The following is a 20,872-nucleotide window of genomic DNA, read 5'->3' as shown; positions in this document are numbered from 1 at the left end:
CGCCTCGCCACGAGCCAGCCGGGGGCTGGGGGTTGTCTCCGCCGTTTTGGGGGTGGCCGTGGGTGCCCCGCATTCCTCTTCCCCCGCACCCCAGCGCTGCTGCCAGGAACCAGGGCACCATGGCGAGTCTGGGCCGCGTTGCGAGCGAGMGAAAGGAAAATGTGCCCCCTCTCCTGAGGCGCTGCGCCAGAGGAGGTAAACGTGCCATTTGTGGGTACGCTAGTGGGACACTGTGGGTGAACTGTCCTGACCTGCTGGTTCCCAGGTTGTCTGGGCTGTGCTGAGGAYGTAGCTTTAATTAGCCGTGGGTGAGAGCAGCTTTCCTGCAGCCATCTGCAGCCCCAGTGACAGGCGGTTTTGCTAATCATATGGGATAAGCTGCTTACAGCAACCCAGCTGGAATGAGCTCATTGCTGGGRTTTGGGTATTAACAGGGGACAAAGCTGCAGGTTTGCCTTGCGTTCAGAGGAGAAGACACAAAAGAGGCGTTCGTGCTGTCCCTGAGGTTTTGGCTGGGGTGAGCAGCATGTCCAGTGGTGACTRTCGGAGTGAGTAGCCTACAAGGAGAGGTGCGTGAGCACCCACGGAGAGTGTGTGGATTCTGCGTTTGCTGTGAACTGAAGTGGGATGCTGCGCTGGAGGCCAGAGGTGCGTGCACCAGTGATACCAGCTGAGAGTAGGCCTGAAACAGGTCCCCCAGGCTCAGCCTGTGGGGGGATGGCCCTCTCCCTGGTGCAGCTTCCACTCCATCCTGCAACAACACTGTTTGRTTCTTGGCAGGCAGTGTGTAAAGGATGCTGGCTGTTCCTCAGCCAGCTGCTGGGGGCAGAAACTGCCCTCTCTCCAGTTAAATGGGGAGGATTTGTATATGCCTTTTGGTCTTAACTGGACAATAGGAGGCCAAGTATAGAATAATAATAATAATTAATTAGTCAGTTTTTAAGACTGAGCAGTGAGTGAAAAGTACTGTTTCTAAGTTCCTTGTGGTATGATCTTAGACAAATCACTGCTCCTAACTTGAAATGTGAGATTGATCTGTGCTGATCTGCGTGTATGGGAAGATCAGCATTATCTGTGTGCTGCTTATGTGTTCACTATGTGTCTGTTACTGATATCAATGCAAAAATGGCATTCACTCAAAAGACCTTGTTGGTTTACTTTTCATGGACTGTGCTGTTTACTTCCTTTTGCTTACAGCAACAGAAGAACTTTGATCAACTTCATTTTTGTTAATTTAATTGGATATATTTTGGGATTTGAGTGCATTAGCATTGTACTGCAAAATGTAAATAATAAGCATGTGTTAAAGAAATGTTTCAGTTGGGAACATAAAAGATAATATAAAATCCATTGCTCTTGAATTTTGCGATTTGCAAAATCTGTAACATGCCTTAAATATCTCTTCTGGCCTCGGAGAAAGTTTTTTAAACATCTTTTTAAAATCTTGTTGCCTTTTGAGTAAGATGAATCACTGCTTAAAAGTAGTTGAAGTTCTGAATGGCAATTTTGGAAAGGAGAGCAAACCCAATTTTTAAGGGACATTGCTTCTTTCTCATCTAATTGAGTCCTGAAATTAGGAATGAGTCAGGTGAAGAACAACTCTTAAAATAATCCTGGAAAGCTATTGAGAACCTAGTACCTGTTAGAAAGATCTGTCATGGAGATTGAAAAAGATGCATRATTTTTACTGAGAAAATAGATTGTGTCTAGGTTCTTGGTTGTGAAAGTAGTCCAGTGGTGTGTCAGGATTCCAGGTGTTCATGGAAAGAAACAGTACTAATAAGTATGAAATAAGTATGATGGTTTTGTGCCCTTTTGTTATTCGAAGTCCTTTATAACACTTATTGTTTGTGACACATTGCTAGTTGACAGGAAATTGCTGGGATGCAAGGAGAGCTTTTACAGAACACCAATCTGCTGCATTTTGTGATTGTAGTTCATGTAATGATAGGCACCCTAAAGAAAGCAGCAAAGCTCTGCAAGATCAATTCACTTTTTAGAGGCCAACTTCTAATTGTCTGGAAAAAATAACACCAGCTACCCATTTGTAATGCAGTTGATGATGTATGAAAGACAGTCACAGCTATTCCCAAGGATAACTGCAACATTGCGTGATTGTCTCTTATCACCTCAGTAACTGAGTCTGTTCCTCAGTGGTGATTCCTGAAAGAGTTTGTATTTGAGAGGGAYAAGCAGACCATTTGCAACCAGAGAGAACTGAGGCTAGTTCAGATGCTTCCGTAGAGAACAACAGGCATGTAGGTTAGAAATAGAATGCAGTTTGAAAGAATGCATTTTGCTATTCAAGTATGTTTGAAAAAAAAACAAGTGACATTCATTTCATAGGCAGTGCTTGTTGTTTCTTTTCAGATTGGCTAKTTTTTTGAGATGGTGTGGGTATTTGTGTCTTTTTCACAACACTGTTTTCAAGCTCAAGTTCTTTGACACCTTTTTTTAAATCAACCCAATGGTCTAAGTGGCTCCCAGGTTCCCTTCAGTTTTCTCTCTGATGAATACCATGTTGATGTTCCTATGTAGCAGTAAACAAGCAATTTCTGATCTCCATTGATCAGTAGGTTGAGGAACAGAGCAGCAACAATGTTAAACCCTAGCAAGCCTTAAAAAGGGAATGGAAAAGAAGGATGGTTAGAATGATTGCCAACTTACCTTTAAAATTTGAGGAAACTAAAGCACAGTCCTTCTGAATTATATTTGTATGTTAGCAGCAATTTAAGAATCTGTGTTCTGGATGGGATTTATACATACAACCATCTGGCTTAATGGCTAGATTGCAAATTAGGTCTCCAATCTATGCTGTAATTCTTCCAAGTTAGGAGATGATGTAGATCCTCTSTACTTTTAAGCATGGTTTCATCCTGTAGTGCACACAAAAGGAAACTGGCTTCTGTAACCTTGAGCCTTTGCAGGGCTGTACCAGGACTGGTGCACAAATTTCTGCTGGTTAAACAATGCCTTAAGTCCAGGCATTATGATTCCTGCCAACCCTGGAGAAAATACAAGTATGGAAGAGATTTGAACTTGATTTGCAAACAAGGAAGAGGGTAAGCGTTGTACTCCACTTGGAACCATGTTGCCTTGCCCTCTGTAAACACAGTTCCTATTCGACTCGTTCTTGTCTGAWGCTGTGTAGATCTAGTTAGGTGTAAAGTATTCTGGAAAAGCAGCTACAGACTACTGGGTCTTGTCAAGAGAAGAGCTAAGCCTGGCTAACAGGAAGCTCTTTGAGAGGCTGCAAATAAATGCATAATGCTGGAAGTCTTTCTTTTCCAGGTTTTCTGTTGAGACTGAAGGCTGTCCCCTTTGATCATTCCTGCTCTGCCAGACATGATTCCTGAGAAATTGGAAAAGAGTAACGTCCATAATACTGTTAAGGCTGAGGCTGGTGGGTTGGAGACAAGATTTATAAGGAGAGTTCCCAAAGCCTTTGGAAAACTATGGAAGATGTGATGAAGAATGAGCATGCTCCTTTGTTTATATTTCTTCTTATTTTTCTTCAGAGCAAAGAAATGTTCAGAAGAATGTGAATGTTGATCTGGTTTTCAGTGCTAGAAGTCAAGTAGACATTTCTCATCACTGGCTTGAGCYGGGCACGTTCAGTGTAACTCACAGCCAGAGAAGAGAACAAGACCGGCTGTGTACCACACCTCTGTCAGCTGGGAAGAGAAATCCCACTCTGATACAGACTAATCTTTCCTGCCCTTCTCAGCCACTCCGGGACACCACCAGCCAGCWCTCCAATTCTTCCTTCCAGCAGCAGAATCTTTGCTCAAGGCTGCAGCAGCACAGCTCTAAACATTTGGCTTAYAGGACTCCCCATCTTGCTTTGTCGGTGCTCCCTGCTGTGGATCTTCATCAGAGACGCTCTTGCCTTGATGCTGATAGCTTAGAAGGAAGAGGGAATGAGAGTATTGGCCTCCCTCAGCGATACCATCAGAAAGCAAAGGCAGGTGGTAGCTGCTTCATATGTTCTACTTGTCATTGTTCAGAAAGAAGGAACAAGAATAGTGAGTATCCAGTGGAAAAGCAACAGTGTTGGTCTCTTGCTGCTTCTTGTATGGCTCGTGGGAACCCTTTGCTAGTCAATACGCATTTGCCTATTCATACTGTAGATCCCCTTCTTGGGAATGAGTCAGTGGAGTGTGTCTCTTTAGGAAGCTCCAGTGAAAGTGTAAACTCATGTTTCTGTGGTTCAGCCCTGACCGTGGGAGATCTCAGTCCGTCTAGTCTGGAGTCTTTTTGTAGTTCTGCTTCCCTTCAGTCTCTTTTACAGTCTTCCCAGACTTCTGCTAGCTTGCACTGTTCAATCCAGAGGCTTAAACAAGAAACTGTTTTGATGGGGATATGGGGCTCCCTCCCTTTGGAGCCCACATCTTCTCCAGTGAGTAGCAGTCTGTGCTTTGCTCCTGATGATTCAGCTCCTGGTATCCTGAGCACAGGAGAGCAGCTACCTGGAGTAAATACCAATGCTGCTCAGGCAAGATTGAAATGGGGTGTCCCATTTGCTAAAGACTGGAGCCTCAGTGCAGTGCCAAGGGACTTCTGTCATGCTGAACCTGCCTCTGTGTCTCACAGATATGGACGTATTGACTCACACATGTGGAGAGCCAAACTTTCAGGCGACATCCAGCGCGAAACTGTCTCTACTGCGAAGGGCTCTGGTTGGCTGGTGGATACAGAAGCAGGCTCTTCCTGTAAATGTTCCCCTTATTTCAGATACCAGTCCCAGACAAAGCCAGCTCTGGAAACTGGAGGTCTTTATGTTCACACAAAAAGTCATTCCTCTAAAAAGGTACTTAAAGGAAAAAAGGCATCTGATGGGGCACCCCCATGTGCTACATCTTGGAAAAAAGACCTTCCGTCCAGCCTATATCCAGAAGGTCTGCAGGTGTCACTGGAAACACAGTATGAGGGTGCTCAGATGAATGTTGGTGTAGCCATGTATGGGACTCCAAGGGAAATGTGCATGAGAGTCGCTTCTCCTTCTGGAGATAAAGAGTTTCAGTCAGTCCAGCAGCTTAGTATTGAGTCTGTAGAAGTCAGCACCTCTGAACCTCATAGGGAGTCCAGCAAAGAGTCGGAAGAGGTATGTGACTCTAGATTACAAGCAGCCAGAAGAATGGCTGTGGTGGTGAGCAGCAAGTCCAGCCCTTTCAGTGTTCAGATTGAAACAGGCTTTGGTGAATTTTCTGGCATAGATAGTGAGAATTTAAGCAGAGAAGGAGGGAGAGACGAACAGTCCCACCAGAACAGCTGGAGGAATTGGGAACCTGACACCAATCTGGACCAGTCTGAAGGGCCTTCTGTGGAGAGGAGTGCCAAAAAACCACAGTGTTGTGAAGAAGACAGCCAGACACAGGGAACTGTGTCCAGAGAGGTGAGGGTGTGCTCACTGCATAGCATCCGTGTTTGCAAATTCTATTTGTGCTGGCATCCATGTCTTGCTAGAGGTGCAGAGTTGAGGTACAACAGTAATGGGGATGTTTGCATGTAGTTTTCTGTCACTGAATGGCCAGAATCCCCTCTCCTTTGGTCCTGTTCCATCTCAATGCATGCAACTTTCTCTCTTGCGTGCTGCTTCTCAAAGACCAGCATATTCACTAGGCATTTACATTCCCAAGTTCTAGATGCACAAGACAAACATTAAACTAATTTAAACTGTGAATAGTTGCAGGTTCGTGAAATTCCAATTTTGTTATGCTTTTCCATGTCCAAAGTGTGTAAGACCATTAACAGAGCAAGAGAGAGGGGAAGGCAGAGTCAAAGGCACCCAACATAATGTCCAACCCTAAGACAGGACTGTTTGATCTCCAGCCAGAATGACTTGCCATGCTGGGCACAGACAGATTCTTCATCAGAGTGGTGTGAATTRTTGTATGATCTACTGTCTTCTCTCTGCAGATCTCAGAGAACTGCTTCTGGTCTTTGAAAGTGAATAAGCAAAGGTAAAAAGACTCTACATGTTTATGTACAAATGTGCTGGTAGTGTTGGGGAGAAGAAGCAGTTGAAAGTGGCTAAGAAGCTAAGTTCCTGGGGACATTTGGTTCTAGGACTGAACCTATGTTATTCTGTCATGGTTGGCTCATGAGATACATCCATTTCTTTTCAAAGGGTTGCCACATAAAATGGACCATACTCTAAAAAGTAATTTCTATATCAGTTAAATTCTACCTTCTAAATTCAACTGTGTTTTTTACTAGCAATAGAAAGGCATTGGTATCATAAATGCTGCTTTTCAGTGCAGCAGTTTCCAGCCTGCTCGTTGAGGAGTGAGGAGCAAGAGCAAGCCTTATACGTGAGATGGTATTCAAAATTGTGACCTGTGGAAAAGACATGAGATTGCTACCAATTTAGCAACAGAGCTGCCTTGATTTGGTGGGAGGCTTATGGCCCTTCACTCTTAAGAAAGAGTGATTTGAAGTACCTCGTTGCAGCTTGATGGCTGGACTCTGTTTGCCACCTCCTGGCTGTACTTAGCTTTACTTGCTGTTACTGGAGCTCACTTCTGTTTTTTCTCCTTAAGTTTCCAGAGCTTGTGTGACAGACAAATGCTAGCTGGATGTTTCCAAGCATGGAAGAGCCATGTCTTCTGTAAAAGGGCTGCAGCCAGGCAGCTTTACAGACGGCAACTACTTCGGAAGGGCCTTGGTGCTTTGCAGTGGGCTGTGCACCTGAGGAGGATGCAGCTGGAGATAGCCCAGCAGAAACATACCTGTGCTCTGCTAGCTGTCAGCTTCCACAGGGTGAGGATGGGCTGGGAACAGTAGAAGAGGTGCTGTAAGTATTCTGTTTTGCAGTCAGAAAAGGCAAAGATGTTGTTTGGGTAGGGAGGAGGAAGGAGTACCCTGTGTGAAATTCAGTTATGTGGACGTGGGTGCCAGTGTTCTTCCTGCAGTTTGTTCTAACTGTGTGGTTTCTTCTTCAGTGGAAGGAATCTGTGGCAAAACAGAGCAAGATGCAAACTCTGCAACCTGAGCCATATTCTTATGCCCAGAGATCATCAGTGGGTTTTGTTGGAGTAGGAAGATTAGCAACCATGACAACCTCAGCTCAGCACCAGCTTACGGTAGGATGCTTGAAGGAAGCTGAGCAGGCTTGTAGGTAAGCTGAGAGCATTCTCTTTTTGCTATATTGGGCAGAGAAAGGGTTACAGACATAGAGAGAAGTTTTTCTCAGATGATGGGAAATGTGTTTCCAGTTCTGTGGATATATTGCTACAGATAACCACTACAGGATTTTGTAATTTAAAGCCTTTTAGAACTGAACAATCCTATTTCAGAGCTTCTGTGCACTACTGTTTTCAGTCTGATTTGAGTGACTGACAGAAATACTCTTGTACTATTTCTTGAATTCATCTGTCACCTATATATGGGAAACAAGTGCAAACGAGATTTGAATGAGGCAGTGCTACAGTCTCTAGCAGGACAGTGGATGTGTCAAAAGAAAAGATCTTTTTGTTCTTCTGATCTTGGAGGCAGAAGAACAGGAAGAGCTAGGGAGAAGGATATTCTGGATTCTGTTCTGTGAGTTCTCCTCAGGCAGATGGAGGTTAAAGCATGTGCATGACTCTTTTAGGGTGGAGGGAGAACTGTGGACGCAACTACATCGCAGGCAGAGAGAAGATGAGTTCTGTTGGAGAGCTCAGGCTATCAGGGATATGAGACGACTAGCTGGTAAGCACATGCTCTGCATCCTTGAAACAGCTTGGTGGAATCACTTTTTCACCATAATTCTTGATTAGTGTCTAGTTTTTGCTCTTTTAGAACCTGGTCCTGCAAAGTGCTGGGAAGCATCTATGGTGATGGAGAATGGCTTACCTTCTGTATAATATACTTTTTGCCTTGCTCCTTATATGAATTCAGCTGCAGCAGATCCTGTTGCTCCAGTAATGTGAGCAATCTCCCTTAAAAGTCCTTTTTCTGACATTTGGAGTTCAGCCAACGGTGTTTGCTTTGTGACACTAAGCTATTTGAAGTTCTTCTAAGTTATTTCCCTTCCTGTCGATCTCTTCATGCCCTATAACACAGCAGCTTTCAGATTGTGGCGCCTGCAGAAGGAGCTACTGAGCAAAGAGGAAGCCAGACTGGAGGAAGCCCGAGCCCTGCTGAAAATAAAGCAGCTACGAAACATTTTCCAGGWGTGGCGGTCACGGTGCTTGGAAATGGAACAGATTTTAGCACTGGCAACTCGGATCCAAAGAAATCTGGTTTCTCGGTGAGTTGGTAAGACGTATTTTTCCTGTGAAGAGTCTGTTTGCTATGAAAGTCTTAGGAATGACAGAGCCAGCTCAAACAGTGATGTGTTGTTCAGTCTTAAAGCCATTGTTTTCTTTTATTTTAGGGGTTAATAAAGATGAAAGTAGGGATAGAACCGTGAGAAAGAACTAAGGGCCAGAGACATTGCAACTTTCCTCAGATGCATGGCTGACACACTTTGGTCTTGACCTTTGTTGTCCTTAAAGACCAAACCTGAGAGCACCCACCATGCTTGGATACCTTAAGCAGCGCAGTGGCTTTTTAATGCAATAAACAAATAGGAGCTCAAGCAGAAGACACATTCTCTGTCTGCCTTTCCTGAACTAAACCTAGTATCAGGAGGAGAAGAGGCTTGTACACTCCTCATACAGTTTTCCTCTGTCTTTCATTTCTCATATATTGATCTGATTCTGTTCCTCAGTCTCTGTTAGACTTGCTATATTCCACAAGTTGGAATTTAAAAGTACCAACTAAAATCCTTCCCCTAAGTAAAGAGAGGTTCAGCAGAGGCAGTATTTTTTTTCTTCCCCTTCTGCTTTTCCTCCTTTTCCTCTTCTGCTGCAGTACTGTGGCAATGTCTCGATTGTGACCTAGGCAGAGAATGTCCAGGACTGTGAGGCTAATTCAGATTCTTATTCTTGTACAGTTGCTAACTTTGCTCTTGAGTGTCAGGTATTATCTAGAATTTTGGAGATATTAATTTCTTTGACTACAAACTGAACTGAAACCTTCTACCTAATTTTGTAAAGACTATCATATTGCTGTTAAGTAGAAAGATCTTCTTAGTTGAAGTGTTTCAATTTAGTAGCAGTAAAAATTTGATTTAAGGGATTCAAAAGCCAAAGCCCCGAAGAAAATTAGTGATTTAGCATTTTGTTTTCCTTGGTTTTCTCAGGTGCTTTAATGCTTGGAAGGAGACTGTTGAGCAGAAGGCACTTCACAGGTGTAACCTGGCCCATCTCCGAGCAGGCTTGCTGAGGAAATACTTTCAGCAGTGGGTTCGAATACTGCAGGTCAGGGAGGATGATAAGCGGATAATAGTGAACCTCTTCATCCTGAGATGGAGGCAGTATTACGGTGAGCAGCTCAGGGTCTGAGCAGAATATAAGATTTGGAGGTGCTTAGGCTTCTTGCCTCTTTCTCCTCTTGTATGATGAATTGAAAAACAGCTGAACAAAGAGGCTCAGATAATACATGGTACTAACCAACCAGAGCAGGCAGAAGGCCAGACAGTCTGGATGCATCAGTGAAACTATAGGCAAGTTTGTTGCTCTGCTTCATAAACCTAGCAGAAAGCCTTTAAAGCCTTAAAAGGAAACTGTTCTGGGGCTGGAGTAGGTTGAATTTCTGAGGAATTCCTTTTGACAAATATCTCTTGTCATTCTCTGTGACTGGTTAAGGGTCAGCTATAAGCTCTGTAACTGACCAGGCTGCAACAAAGAGACATGAAGCTCAGCCATGGTGGACTGTAATGAGACGGTTTCCTGAGAAAGCAGGCTACTCTCTTGATGACCTCTGCCAAAGGGTGAAACTCCAGAGGGTATTTCTGCTGTGGAAAACAAGGTTCTGCGAGCACCAGAGAGCTGAGTGAGTGAAGAAGAGCCAATTCCTGGAGCCCTGCCCTCCTTGGTAGTGTTCACTTGGCCTCCTGGTGCTTCTGGAAGAATCCCTTTTACCTCTCTATCATGTCTGTGCTAGCATCCCTCTGTGGTACCACTCTTTAGCCACTTTGTCGTCTCAGTGTCTTTTCCTGTTTCAGTTCTTTCTCTCAGGCTTTGGAGCAGTGCCGGCTGAGAGAAGCTCTGAGGTTGTGGTACCAAATGTTTCTTACAGTGAAGACAGTTAAACAAAGTCCTAAGTACTCTCRAAAGGCTGTCCATAAAGATCCTCTTGCCTTGCTAGTTTCTGAGGACCTCTCAACATCTTCTGGCTTCCACAGCAGTGCTCCAACTACTTTTGCCTCTCAAAGCTCATTGGAAAAGGTAAGGAGGTATATTGATGCAGAGCCTCTCTGCCCCATACATACAGACATCTCTGAGGTATTAAGTTGTTAGAATTTTTCAGGGAAGAATTTCTGTTTTAACACGATAGTGCCATTAATAAACTATGCTTAGCATTTAGGCCTGAAAAGCTTGGCCCATGAGGTCCAACAATTAAAATATCATCAGAAGCACTTGATAACGTTACTTCTATCTATGTCCTTCCAAGTTTATCATTTAGTGAGGAGGCGTAAGGGCGACTGCCAGGCTAGTGAGTTCTTTCGTGCACTCACTCCTGCATGTGACTGCAAGGTGGAAGAGGTGAAGTACAAAGAGCCTCATCATTGAGAAGAGAAGATACAGGGGCATATGCGTTGCCTCGATGATGGTTTGCTCTGTTTGATTACCGGCTATGTTGCGGTTAACTTCCCAGGGCTGCACAGAATTGACTTTCCCATCAAATCTGTGCTTACACTCAGGAGCTTCCCTTGCCAGTGTGCAATTCCTTTGGATGCATCATGAATTTCCCTGGAATCCTGCTGAAGAGGGGAGTAAATGACCTGGTTAGATCTGTTAGCTGAGTGATTCCATTGCAAGGACACTAAAGTTACTGTTTGCTTTTTTCCTCCATGCATGCAGGAATACAGTCTTAGTGACAGCAGCCAACAGAGCTTTTCCTCCATTCTGACTGCTGAGGATGTCACACAAATGCCCTATTACAGTTCTTTACTGCAACTACACCAGTGCACAGAGCTGCCAGCTGAGCTCGGTGAAGAACTCTACTTGCAAGCCTCCTTTCCTCCACAGAGTCCTGGATCGAGGTGAGTTGGAGACTAATTCCTTGGCATACTGCTGGAAGTGACTCCTTGTTTGGTCTGGCTGAATTCCTTTCTTCTGGCTAATGCCTCACTTTATTTCTCCTCTGCTTTCTCTCTCTTCTCTGCCTGGTGCTTAAGCAGCTTGATGTTTTTATCTTGCAGAGGAAATTGGTTTGTGGGAAGTCAGTTCCAGTCTTTGGCACTGCATCCTCCAGGCAGTAATGTCCAGCCTTTTGCCAGTTACTCCACGTGGGAAGAGGTGAGGCTGAAAAGTGCTGTTGTGCGTGTAAATGTACAAATGTTTTCTGCGTAGCACAATTTAGCAAAGAGCCTTTGGGTTCTAGTGGGGCAGAACTCACTGCTGGTACCTCTCACTGCACTTTCTGTGGGTTAAGAGAGAGATCAGAGATGGAGGCAGCCGTGATATCAAGGCAATTCTCTCCTACTAGTTGCCATTGAATGGGAATTTGACCATGTGTCAGGGATATAAAAGGGATGAATTAGATCCTCATGTCTAGATATACATGTAGTGCATGTGGCTTAGCAACAGGGAGGTGGGTGTCAGCAGCCACAGAAGTCACAACAGCAAGGAGAAAGGCCTGAGGTGTGTAGAGTGGCTGTGTCCAAGCAGCAATTCAAGGCCATTTCTGCTTTGCTGGATTACAGGACTGCAGTTCTGACAAGGAAGTGAAGTGTTGCTGGCACCAAGCAGAGAAATGCTACCTGCAGAGATACTTCTTCATCTGGTCAACTCGAACTCAGCAGCTTGTGAAGGCCCAGCAGTACTGCAGGTTTATTCAGCTCTCTCGGTAGGCACTGTGCTTTCCAGAGACTTCCTAAAGCTATCTGTTTTGGCAGCTCTACACTTGCTTTCTACAAAGTCTTTCTCTAGCTGTCTTTTTCCATCTTCGGCTGGGAGTTTTGCAGCTCATTATTTTGGCTGTTGCTACCTCAAAATTATTATATGTGAATACAGTACTTTCTGGTTTGCTGAGATGCCTCACAAACTAGGGCAAGCCCAACAATGCTGATTACAAGCCCTAGTAACTCTCTACCAAGTGAAATGGTCTCATTCCCTATGTATTCAAGAAGTGAGGAGAGCAGTACTCTTGGGAGTAAGGTCTTCTGTCCTTGCCGTGCCAACAACTCGCTCTGTCYTTAGTTTTGCCTGACCCTTCCTAGGGAAGAGTGTTAACGGTGTTTCACAAAGTCTCCCATGTATATGTTTACTGTTAAGGCTTCAATTACAAGAGTGTGAATCTGGGCAAGTTATTCCTACAGTCACTGCAATGACCCTTTTCCTCAGGCCGTTTCTGAGCTGGCATCACTGGGTTGTGGAGAAGAAGAACCGAAAAGCGGCGGCATCCCTAAAACGTCACGTTCATTGCTCTCGGATGGCTTTCAGCCTGTGGAAGAAGAGACTGTCCCAGAAAATGGAAGCTGAGCGGAGATTCAGGTGTCATGTCCACCAGACAGCTGCTGACACTTTGTGGCGCTGGCATTCCTTCTGGCAAAGTGAGTTACTCCATCTTATAGCAGCACTTGAGTCTATAGGAGAGGGATGTTACAGTAATGGTTGGAGTGGAGAAAGTCCTACCTGTAACAGCTCTGTGCACTGCTCATCTGCAGGGGCATGTGCTAAGTCAAGGGGACAATGAATGCCTGTATTGCTGCCTACTAGTCACAAACAGAGGACACGCTCTACTTTTTGTAGGGCTCACTGCTGGGGAAGATGCTCCTTTTGCAGCTGAACAGGAAGAGATTGCTGGATCTTGCTTTACCTGTGCTGCCAAAGTAGTGTTGAAGTGGTGCATCAGAGCAGCTAGAGTAACTGCAATTCATATGCTGCACTGGAGGCTTGAAGATGTTTGCTTGGACCCAACAGTCAGGGTTTGYTTGCAGTGGGAGCAGAGTATATCTATTGCGGCTGCTTAACAGTCCTGATCTTGCACCACAAGGGTTTTGAAGTGCTTTAAATGCTAAATACTTGCGTAGTGCCAGAGAGGAAGAACTCCCAGGTTTTGACGGGAAGCTGCCTTGCAGGTGAAAGCAGAGGTGATCTGTGATACCTTGTTTGGGGGTAGGCTGGAAAATATGGAGAAGGTCTGACCCTGCTAAAGAGAGGACAGGAAACCTTGGGAAGTCTGGTCCTMTTTGGTGTTTGTGACAGATGCATTCTCTGCTCATGCCTGGCCTCTGATGGAGATAAATGTTGGGCCCAGCTCAGCCAGCTTCTGTGTTTTCTCACAGGGAATTGTGCCATGAGAGAGCTGCAGCAGCAATGGGCTCAGCACAGCTGTCGGGAGAAGAAGAGATGGGTCGTGAAGACATGGTCTTGCCAAACAAGGAAGCAGAGAAATGTTACTTTATTYTGGGAACGTCTTCTACTGCGCAGGTTTGTTTCCTGCATTCAAACCATTTTCAAAGGAAGCTTTGAGTGAAGAGTAATTTGTGTGGATCCAGTGTCTTTGGACCAGTGCTAGGTCTGAAAGTATAGCTAACTTGTGCATGAATTAAGTTTCTGTGGGAGTGCTTCCCCTAGGAGAGCTCATATTTTAAAGGGTCTGTGTCCTATTGCCTCACACTCCCTCTGTCTTGTTCTTCTCAGAAAGCGGACAATATCATTGGTTGAATGAGGCAGGTTGTAAAAAGTGACTCAATTCTGAGTGAGAGGGTCTGAAACATTGCTCTCTTCTTAATCCTTGGAACACTGTGTCCCATATAGCATAAAAGAGAATTATGTTACCTTAGGAAGAGAATCTCTGGGCTTCTGGCAAGCTAAATTTCTCCTATAGGGACTCCTGAGGTTCTCCTTCTCTGATTAGTGCTCTAGGCTTTGTTGTGTCTTGCAGGGCAGTGCTCACACCGGGGAGGAAGTAGACTGTGTGCTTTAAAGGCTTTAGCAGTACAAAACTTGTTGTTTCCTCCTTGTCACTGTGTTCTTGTATATCCTGTTATTAGGCAATTCCATGATATACAGAAATACTGAGCTTCAAACTGCTGGGCTTCGCCAATAACCGCTGCCTGTGGCCATCACCTATTCAAAAACATCTTCCCAGAACTCCTGCTCAGTGTTACATATACAGCATGGATTTTGCAGACTAGGCAAGGCAGACTCAAATGAATTTGTGCAATTTAAAAAAGCAAAAATCCTGTTTCATTCCATTGGAGTTAGAGAGTGCTTGCCAAATGAAATACTTTTTTTTTTTGGGGGGGGACAGGGGCAGGGACAGAGGTCTTACAGAGATCTGATTGCTACAAGGCTGAATCTTCTAGATTCTGGACACACTATGTTGATTTTCATTTAAATTAATGTGAAAAATTGAGTTCAATGTACTTCTGGAGAAAAGCAATATTCAATAAAGCGTATGAAGGGTGAACCATGATATTCAATTCCATAGTGTTATTTACAATCTGGATAAAGCAATAGTATGTTCTGGAGTCTCATGTTATGGTGCATATCCTGGAAATAAGAGAGTTTAATCAGAAGAGCAATATGTCTGCTGCCAGTCTTTATTAACCTTATTTGTCTCTTAGCTGCTATTCACTCCTTTTCTCACTGACATCTATTTTGTTTATTTTCTACTGTGTGAAGCTAGTATATCTGAAATGCAATGAAGTATCCAGGTGCAGTGAACTAGAAAGATTGTTCAGGTGGTTCTCCTTGAGATTTCTGGGGAGAATGAGTAAAATGATTTATGCTAAGGATTCATTTAAGGTGTGAGAAGTGCAGGTTGSGGCCTAGCAGGTTTCCTTTTGAATTGCAGGTTCAGCGAAAGAGGAGACAAAGATTTGTGGAGGAAAAAGCAACTAGAAACCCTGTAAAGCCTTAGTGGCTATGATGCCTAGATTGTGCACTCACTCCACCCAACTGCACTTTCTTCTCCAAATCAATCTGTGTGGTGRCACCCTGGTGGGAATTGTGTTTCTGAAAAGTTCTTAGTGTTGCATCTTCCTACAGAGTGCGTCTGCATCATTGATCTTGCTCGTGAGCTCTCCTTTGATGAGAGGGCACTTCTAATTTCTCACCTGGATATGGTACAGGCTGAGCCCTGTCTTTTCTAAGGGGAGCATTTTTCATGCTAAAGTAACCTGCAGTAGATTCTCTTGATCTTCAGAGGGATATGCCAGGCAGAGAATATTTACACCCCTGCCCTCTGGTGCAGTGGGATGATCTGCATAATGAAAGACAAGCTGTAACAAGAAACCAAAAGGAGAAGCCAGGAGTTAAAAGCAGATTGGCTTCTGGGGTTGCAGAATAAGACTGACTTCCTATGCATCAGCCTGCAAGAGCTAGCCTATGTAGAGAAGTTACTGTAGGTGCAGATTTACAGTGCTGTTAATAGTAACTCTTTTTTGTAGTCATTAATTTTGGAATAAAATTGTCTATACAAAGATGTTGTGTTATTCTAGTCACATAGCCTATGTAGGCAAGACCTTGGTTTATGYGTGTCAGCCAGGTTCTGTGCTGAAGGAGATTTTAGCAGTTTTATTCTCCTCGCATAAGGAAAAGCCCTGTTCACTAAAGCATTGTCTTAAAATCAGCTGCTGGCACAAAGATCAGAGACTGACTGATTTAATGGCAGATTTTCCTTTCTTTTCTGTGAGAGATCATCTGTGTGTAGTGAGAGGGCAGCCTGGGAAAAGCGTTTGTTCTGTGGGCAAAGCAGAAGCGTAGTATAACATTGCATTTAGTTTGCAGAGGCCCTTGAGGAAGAGAAATGGTAAAATGCCAAAATAAAGCAGTCATACTCGTGGGCTTTGAGAAATTAAGAGCTAGCAGTGCCAAGGTTCTGAAGTAAAATGAGAGAAATTTCTTAGTGGAAAGCAACTGTAGTCTAGCAGCCTGGACTTACTTTCTCAGTGCTTTGTCCTCTGGAGGTGTTAGCAACACAAAGAGATAAATAAATATCGATTGTGGAAGGAGTATCAGGAACAGTCTTTGTTCTTGTTGAATGCTCTTTCAGTTGCTCTGACCAATTAGATGTGAGACTGCAGGTTGGGGAGTAGAAGGTGGAACTTGGCTTGTAGTCTGTTCAGTGCTGATACRGAAATGTGACTTCAAGCATCTGCCATTTCTCTGTTTGTGTTGTTTTTCAGGTACCTGATCACCTGGTCCCACATCACTGCCCATAGGCTGAGACAGCGTGAAACCCTTTCTTGTTTTGAAAGTGCCAGAGAGCACCATCTCCTAGCAGTGAGTTTTGCCCAGTGGAGGGTGGAATTCTTGAGAGCTAAACAGCAGTTGCTGGGAGAGGGAAACCACAAGCAGCAGGCACCCTGTCAGGCTAAAGYGTGTCATCGCTGGCGATTGGCCTCAAGGGGACAGCAAGCCCTGCGCCTAGGTTCCATGGCCACGATGGAACAGGTAAGAAGAGTCTAAGAGCCCTGTGAGACAATGAGGTAGTAACTTCGTGTTCTTTTGTAAAGACCACAGTTGGGTCTCTGGGCACTGAGGTGCATTGACAAAGCCTGTATAAAAACCTGTGGTTGACTCGTGGCAACTGCGGTGACTGCTTACCCTCTCTAAGCAGGTTACTTTGCCCTGAAATGCTTTACAGACTACACACAACCTCATCACCAAAATATGGAGCCAATTGCAGCAACCATCTGGCATACAGAACTGAAGAATGAGACATTTAAGCCAGAGACACAAGAACACTCCTTACTCTTTGCTCTTAAGATGAGATGGGATGATGAYGGTCCCTGCAGAGCAGATGGAGCTGTCAGACTTGCAGCCTTTTTCAAAAGGCTCACAGCTAGTAAACCACAAACAGCTCAATTGATTTGGAAGGGCTGAGTCAATCCTRTTGGGATCTCAGAGTGAGGTTTCAGACCTAGAGTCTAGCATATTAAATCACCTTCRGGGGTATGAACCTGGTTGTATCTGTAAGGCTAGCATGTGTGAGCAYGTGCGTGTGTCTAGTTTTGGCTGCAGCTCTATTAACTCTTGTTTTCAGGCCTGCAATTACTGGACAAAAGYAGCTGCCTTTTCCCAGTGCTCACGGCAATGCAGTACCCTGATAGGCGCTAGGAAGAGCAGGAAGATGTCTCTGTCTTGGTCCATGAGTAAGAAAATTCRTCCTCCTCTCTTTCTTTGGGGCCATGTGGGAAGTGTGAGTGAGGAGAGAAGGGGAACAGTGTTCCCTAGCCAAATGGATGAAGCTTCTCTGTGAAGAACGTGCTTGCGGCAGTGGGACCTTGGCTGAGGGTTGCTTCTGTCTTCAGGAGCCAAAGGATAAGGGCCTATGGTAGCTCTGATCAGTCTCTCCCTAGCTGCAGTGTTAGCCCATGYGTGATTTCTCTTTCGTAGAGAGGAGAGGACGCAGAGAAAAATGTTCACCAGCAGCACCAGCTACCCCCTTTGGGCTTTTTCCCAGTGCCATTCACCGCTGGCTGATGATCTACAGACACCAAAGCAGGGTGGAAAGGCTGCCACTCCATCAGCTAGTAGAGAGACCTGATATGGTGGGATTTACTCCTGCACATGCTGGGMCTCAGGAGAACAACTCTGAGGTGGGCTCTGAGGAGCCAGATGAGAAGTGGCTTGGGTAAGCAAAGTGGAAGGCTTTGGGCTTCCTCTTCCAGCTAATGCTGTTGTCAGGAAAGGACTCCCTTACAGGGCTCTTGGGCTGATCAAGGTTGTCTTCCCCTCTTGCCTGCAGAAGGAAGTATCTGAGGTGGTGGCGTCATACAGTGATGCTCCGGCAGTGCCAGCGTGGCAGGAGGCTGCGCTGCCTGGCAAGGGGATGGCAGCAGTGGAAGGAGGCCAGCAGCATGGCACTGCTGGCGCAGGTGTTGGTAAGTGTCTAGTACCACCACCAGGGGGGTGGTGGTGGTGGGTGTTACCAGGCAAGTCTGCTCTACTTGCATCCTAATGCATGCCCTGGGAGATGAGGCCCCAGGGATTTAACAAGTACTGGGGTGCACTGGAAATCCTGATCTCCTGCTGTGGCTACCTTTTTCCAGCTTTCTCTTTGAAATGCCAGCCTGGCAGACTGGCATATCCATATATTTATTTGTGCTTTGTCCTATCTTACAGATGGGAAGCTGAGACTTAGGGTGATTTGTGTAGCTTATCTACAGCCTTTGCAAAAAGTCCACAGCAAGCATTACAGTCTGTGTCCTCATCTATATTCCTGACAAGTCCCTATGATGTCCAGAGCCTATCAAAGGCTGTCATCTGGCCTCCCTTTCCTCTGCTCAGGCCCCAGCTATCTGTGGAGCATGCAAATACTCTGTCTGGCTTCTCAGGCATTAGTCTTGTGACTGTTAGAGAAATGTGCTCTAACCTGCCCACTGGACAAGGTGATGCACATATAGAGCATCCATAGTTACCAAGGAGCTGTGGCTAGAGCACTGCAGAGGCACCATCCTTGCCTCMGGGTACTGTGACTTAACTAGCCGCAATATTTACAGAAGACTAAGTCAGCAAGAGTTTTGATAGCTGTTAGCTTCATTAATTATCAATGCAGCGTTGTTCAAGAGGGCATGRTGACTAGAAGCAAGGTGGGACTAAAGGGATGTGATTTGCCTGCCTGAGCTCACCTAATCTGTGTACTGTCTCCTTTTCAGGACAAGCAGCGGCTCATGGAAAAGGCCTGGAGGACATGGAGACGACAACACTTGCAAAGTTGTGTAGTGCAGAGTGTTTTGGAGGAAGAAGCCAGGAGCCTACTCATGCACGTAAGCACTTATGACTGCTTTTATTCTATGGATCCCAAGCCTCTGGCACAGGGTACTAAACAGTTGTGTTGCCTCAAAGGTTAAAAGGTTTATATCTAAGCTCTGGATACCAAGTGCTGTTCTGAAACCATCTCCAAGTAGGCTTGTCACCTGTTCAGGTTATTGCCTGGGAGATGATACATAACTAAGGGCTATGGTCTGGATCTGTGTGCTTCTCTTGCTCCTGTAAAGGGTTAGATGAGAAAGAAAATCAGTAAATGGCAGCGTGCTGTCAGAGGGGTTTGGACTGAATCGCAGATGAACCTGGCTTTTTGTGGTTGTGTAGGAAATGGCTTCCCCACGCTGTGACTAGGCTTGTCCCATTACCAAGAAAGGTGGAAGGTGCTAGGTTTTATGATGGACCAGCCAGCACCCTAAAGAGACAGCTAGCATTCCCTGTGTTTCTCTTCCTGCGTAAAGCACTTGCCTGAGAGAGGTTGGACACAGTGAGGAATGGGACATGCCCATAATAAATGTAAATAGCTTCCAGCTTTATATGGATTTATCTTTGGGTGTTAGTCACAGTTTTGTGTTAGCAGTCAATTTCCTTTACACGTGCCACCTTCCCCACTGTTGTCAGAAATACCATTCGAAAGCCTGCTTAGGGAAGGAAAGGGCTCCATGCTGCTGCAGGAGGACTGAGCTGGCTTGTATCCAGGGCAGGCAAATTGCTGTAAATTTGAGTGAGCTGGCAAAGCTCACTGGCTCACATAGCCGGTTCCCTCACTCTGCCTTCTGTCCCTGAACCCCAGAGATACATGCGGTATTAGGCCCTCCTTTAACAAGACAGAGGCAAGTACTAGAGTACTAGGCTAAGTACACTGGAACAAGGGGTCAGGGGAGCATTGGTGTTCCTTTTGTCACATTGACATTTTCTCTGCACTTCTCTTGTTGGCTACGRTAATGCAAGACAGGAAAGGGTCTCCCAGTAAATGGTAGGAAAAGTGGCATGGCTGCTGCTAGAGAAGGAGCTGTGATTATTGGTTCTGTTTGGGTGGCTGCATCCCCTCAAGGATAACCTGAATATCTGATTTGTCCACTCTACTATTTAAGGCCTTTGGAAGGTGGCACCAGCTAACAAGATTCCAGCTGGAGAACAAAGGACACTGCTGAGTGGTGGGGGCCTGCTTGCAGCTGATCATTTCAGGACACATGGAGGATACAGTCAGCTTCCACAGCAAAGATTTGATCCTGTGAAATCAAGAGAGCATGGAACACTGCCTACACCATTAAAGTAATGCTGCAGGCCAGAAGCATGATAGCCAAAGGATAACCAGCAAGTGATGGTACCTAGTGAAAGGTCCTCTTTAAAGGACTGATATCCTACCTCCCTGCAGCCACAAATTTGAATCCTGTTCCCTTTTGTTATGAGGTTGCATTCATTTCTCATTTTGATCCTGATTTCGTTGATTGGAACTCTGATTAAAGGTCAAACCACTTTACAGGTTCTCCCTTTACTCAGTGTTTCTTCCTGGATGTTAGCTTAGTGTATATGCAGGGGAGGTAGCAAACAATTAAATCTTAAAGAAATGAGCAGGAACTTGCCTGTGCAAGTCCTTTATCCCATTGATTCACAAATCTAGACTGTCCCTGGCTGTTGTGAACACAGGCCTTTATTTTTYGATTTGCTTCCTGCTTTAGAGGGGATTCCCATATGGCCCATACCGCCTCCCCCTGTGCAGATCCATCAGCTCTTCATTAAGGTTTTCAGTGGGTGGCCAGTCTTTGACTGCTTCCTGCTGGTTCGTTTCAGTGCTGAATGGACTGGGGATGAAGAAACCTGCTGGGAACAGCTGAGCACCAAAAGCTTTGCTGAGGCAAGACAGGCGTGTCTGTCCCCCAACCCTCTTATTACTTGCTCCTATGATTGATGCCCTATAATTATCYTAGGTACACGAGCCCAGTCTCAAACAGCTATAATGAGAGAGTTTGAAGAATCTGGAAAGAGCTTTTCTTCTTTGCTTCTTTGAAAGAGATGCTAGCACAGCTTGGCAGGGATCTTGAAAGCCCACTGGGAACGTGCCCAAGGYGTTGTTTTTCCTAACTTACTGCTCCCCAGCCCCTTATTTCAATGCT

General features: G+C 45.2%; 1 protein-coding gene across 2 annotated transcripts; it reads left to right on the top strand.

The window, feature by feature from the left end:
* Positions 1-156: 156 nt before the first annotated feature.
* On the top strand, positions 157-20,229 carry CUNH1orf167 (chromosome unknown C1orf167 homolog). 2 transcript variants are annotated; one of them, XM_085309188.1, is made up of 21 exons: positions 157-195; positions 3,292-5,395; positions 5,920-5,963; positions 6,543-6,762; positions 6,945-7,120; positions 7,595-7,692; positions 8,047-8,233; positions 9,170-9,351; positions 9,675-9,861; positions 10,034-10,256; positions 10,893-11,074; positions 11,234-11,330; positions 11,738-11,880; positions 12,378-12,586; positions 13,322-13,466; positions 16,172-16,439; positions 17,032-17,140; positions 17,385-17,622; positions 17,737-17,872; positions 18,647-18,757; positions 19,850-20,229. In XM_085309188.1, the coding sequence occupies exons 2-21, from the start codon at positions 4,076-4,078 to the stop codon at positions 19,907-19,909; spliced, it is 4,335 nt and encodes a 1,444-aa protein (XP_085165314.1). In that variant the 5' UTR covers positions 157-195; positions 3,292-4,075; the 3' UTR covers positions 19,910-20,229. The 2 variants fall into 2 exon arrangements, with proteins under 2 accessions (XP_085165314.1, XP_085165313.1); XM_085309187.1 differs by lacking the exon at positions 157-195 and having other exon boundaries at positions 3,467-5,395; positions 8,050-8,233.
* Positions 20,230-20,872: the final 643 nt, after the last annotated feature.

This window comes from Rhea americana, unplaced genomic scaffold (genome assembly GCF_003343005.1).
Source record: "Rhea americana isolate MKP2758 unplaced genomic scaffold, rheAme1 scaffold_293, whole genome shotgun sequence".
NCBI lineage: Eukaryota > Metazoa > Chordata > Aves > Rheiformes > Rheidae > Rhea > Rhea americana.
Note: the sequence above shows the minus strand (reverse complement) of the source record. Positions and strands in the feature narration are given on the sequence as shown.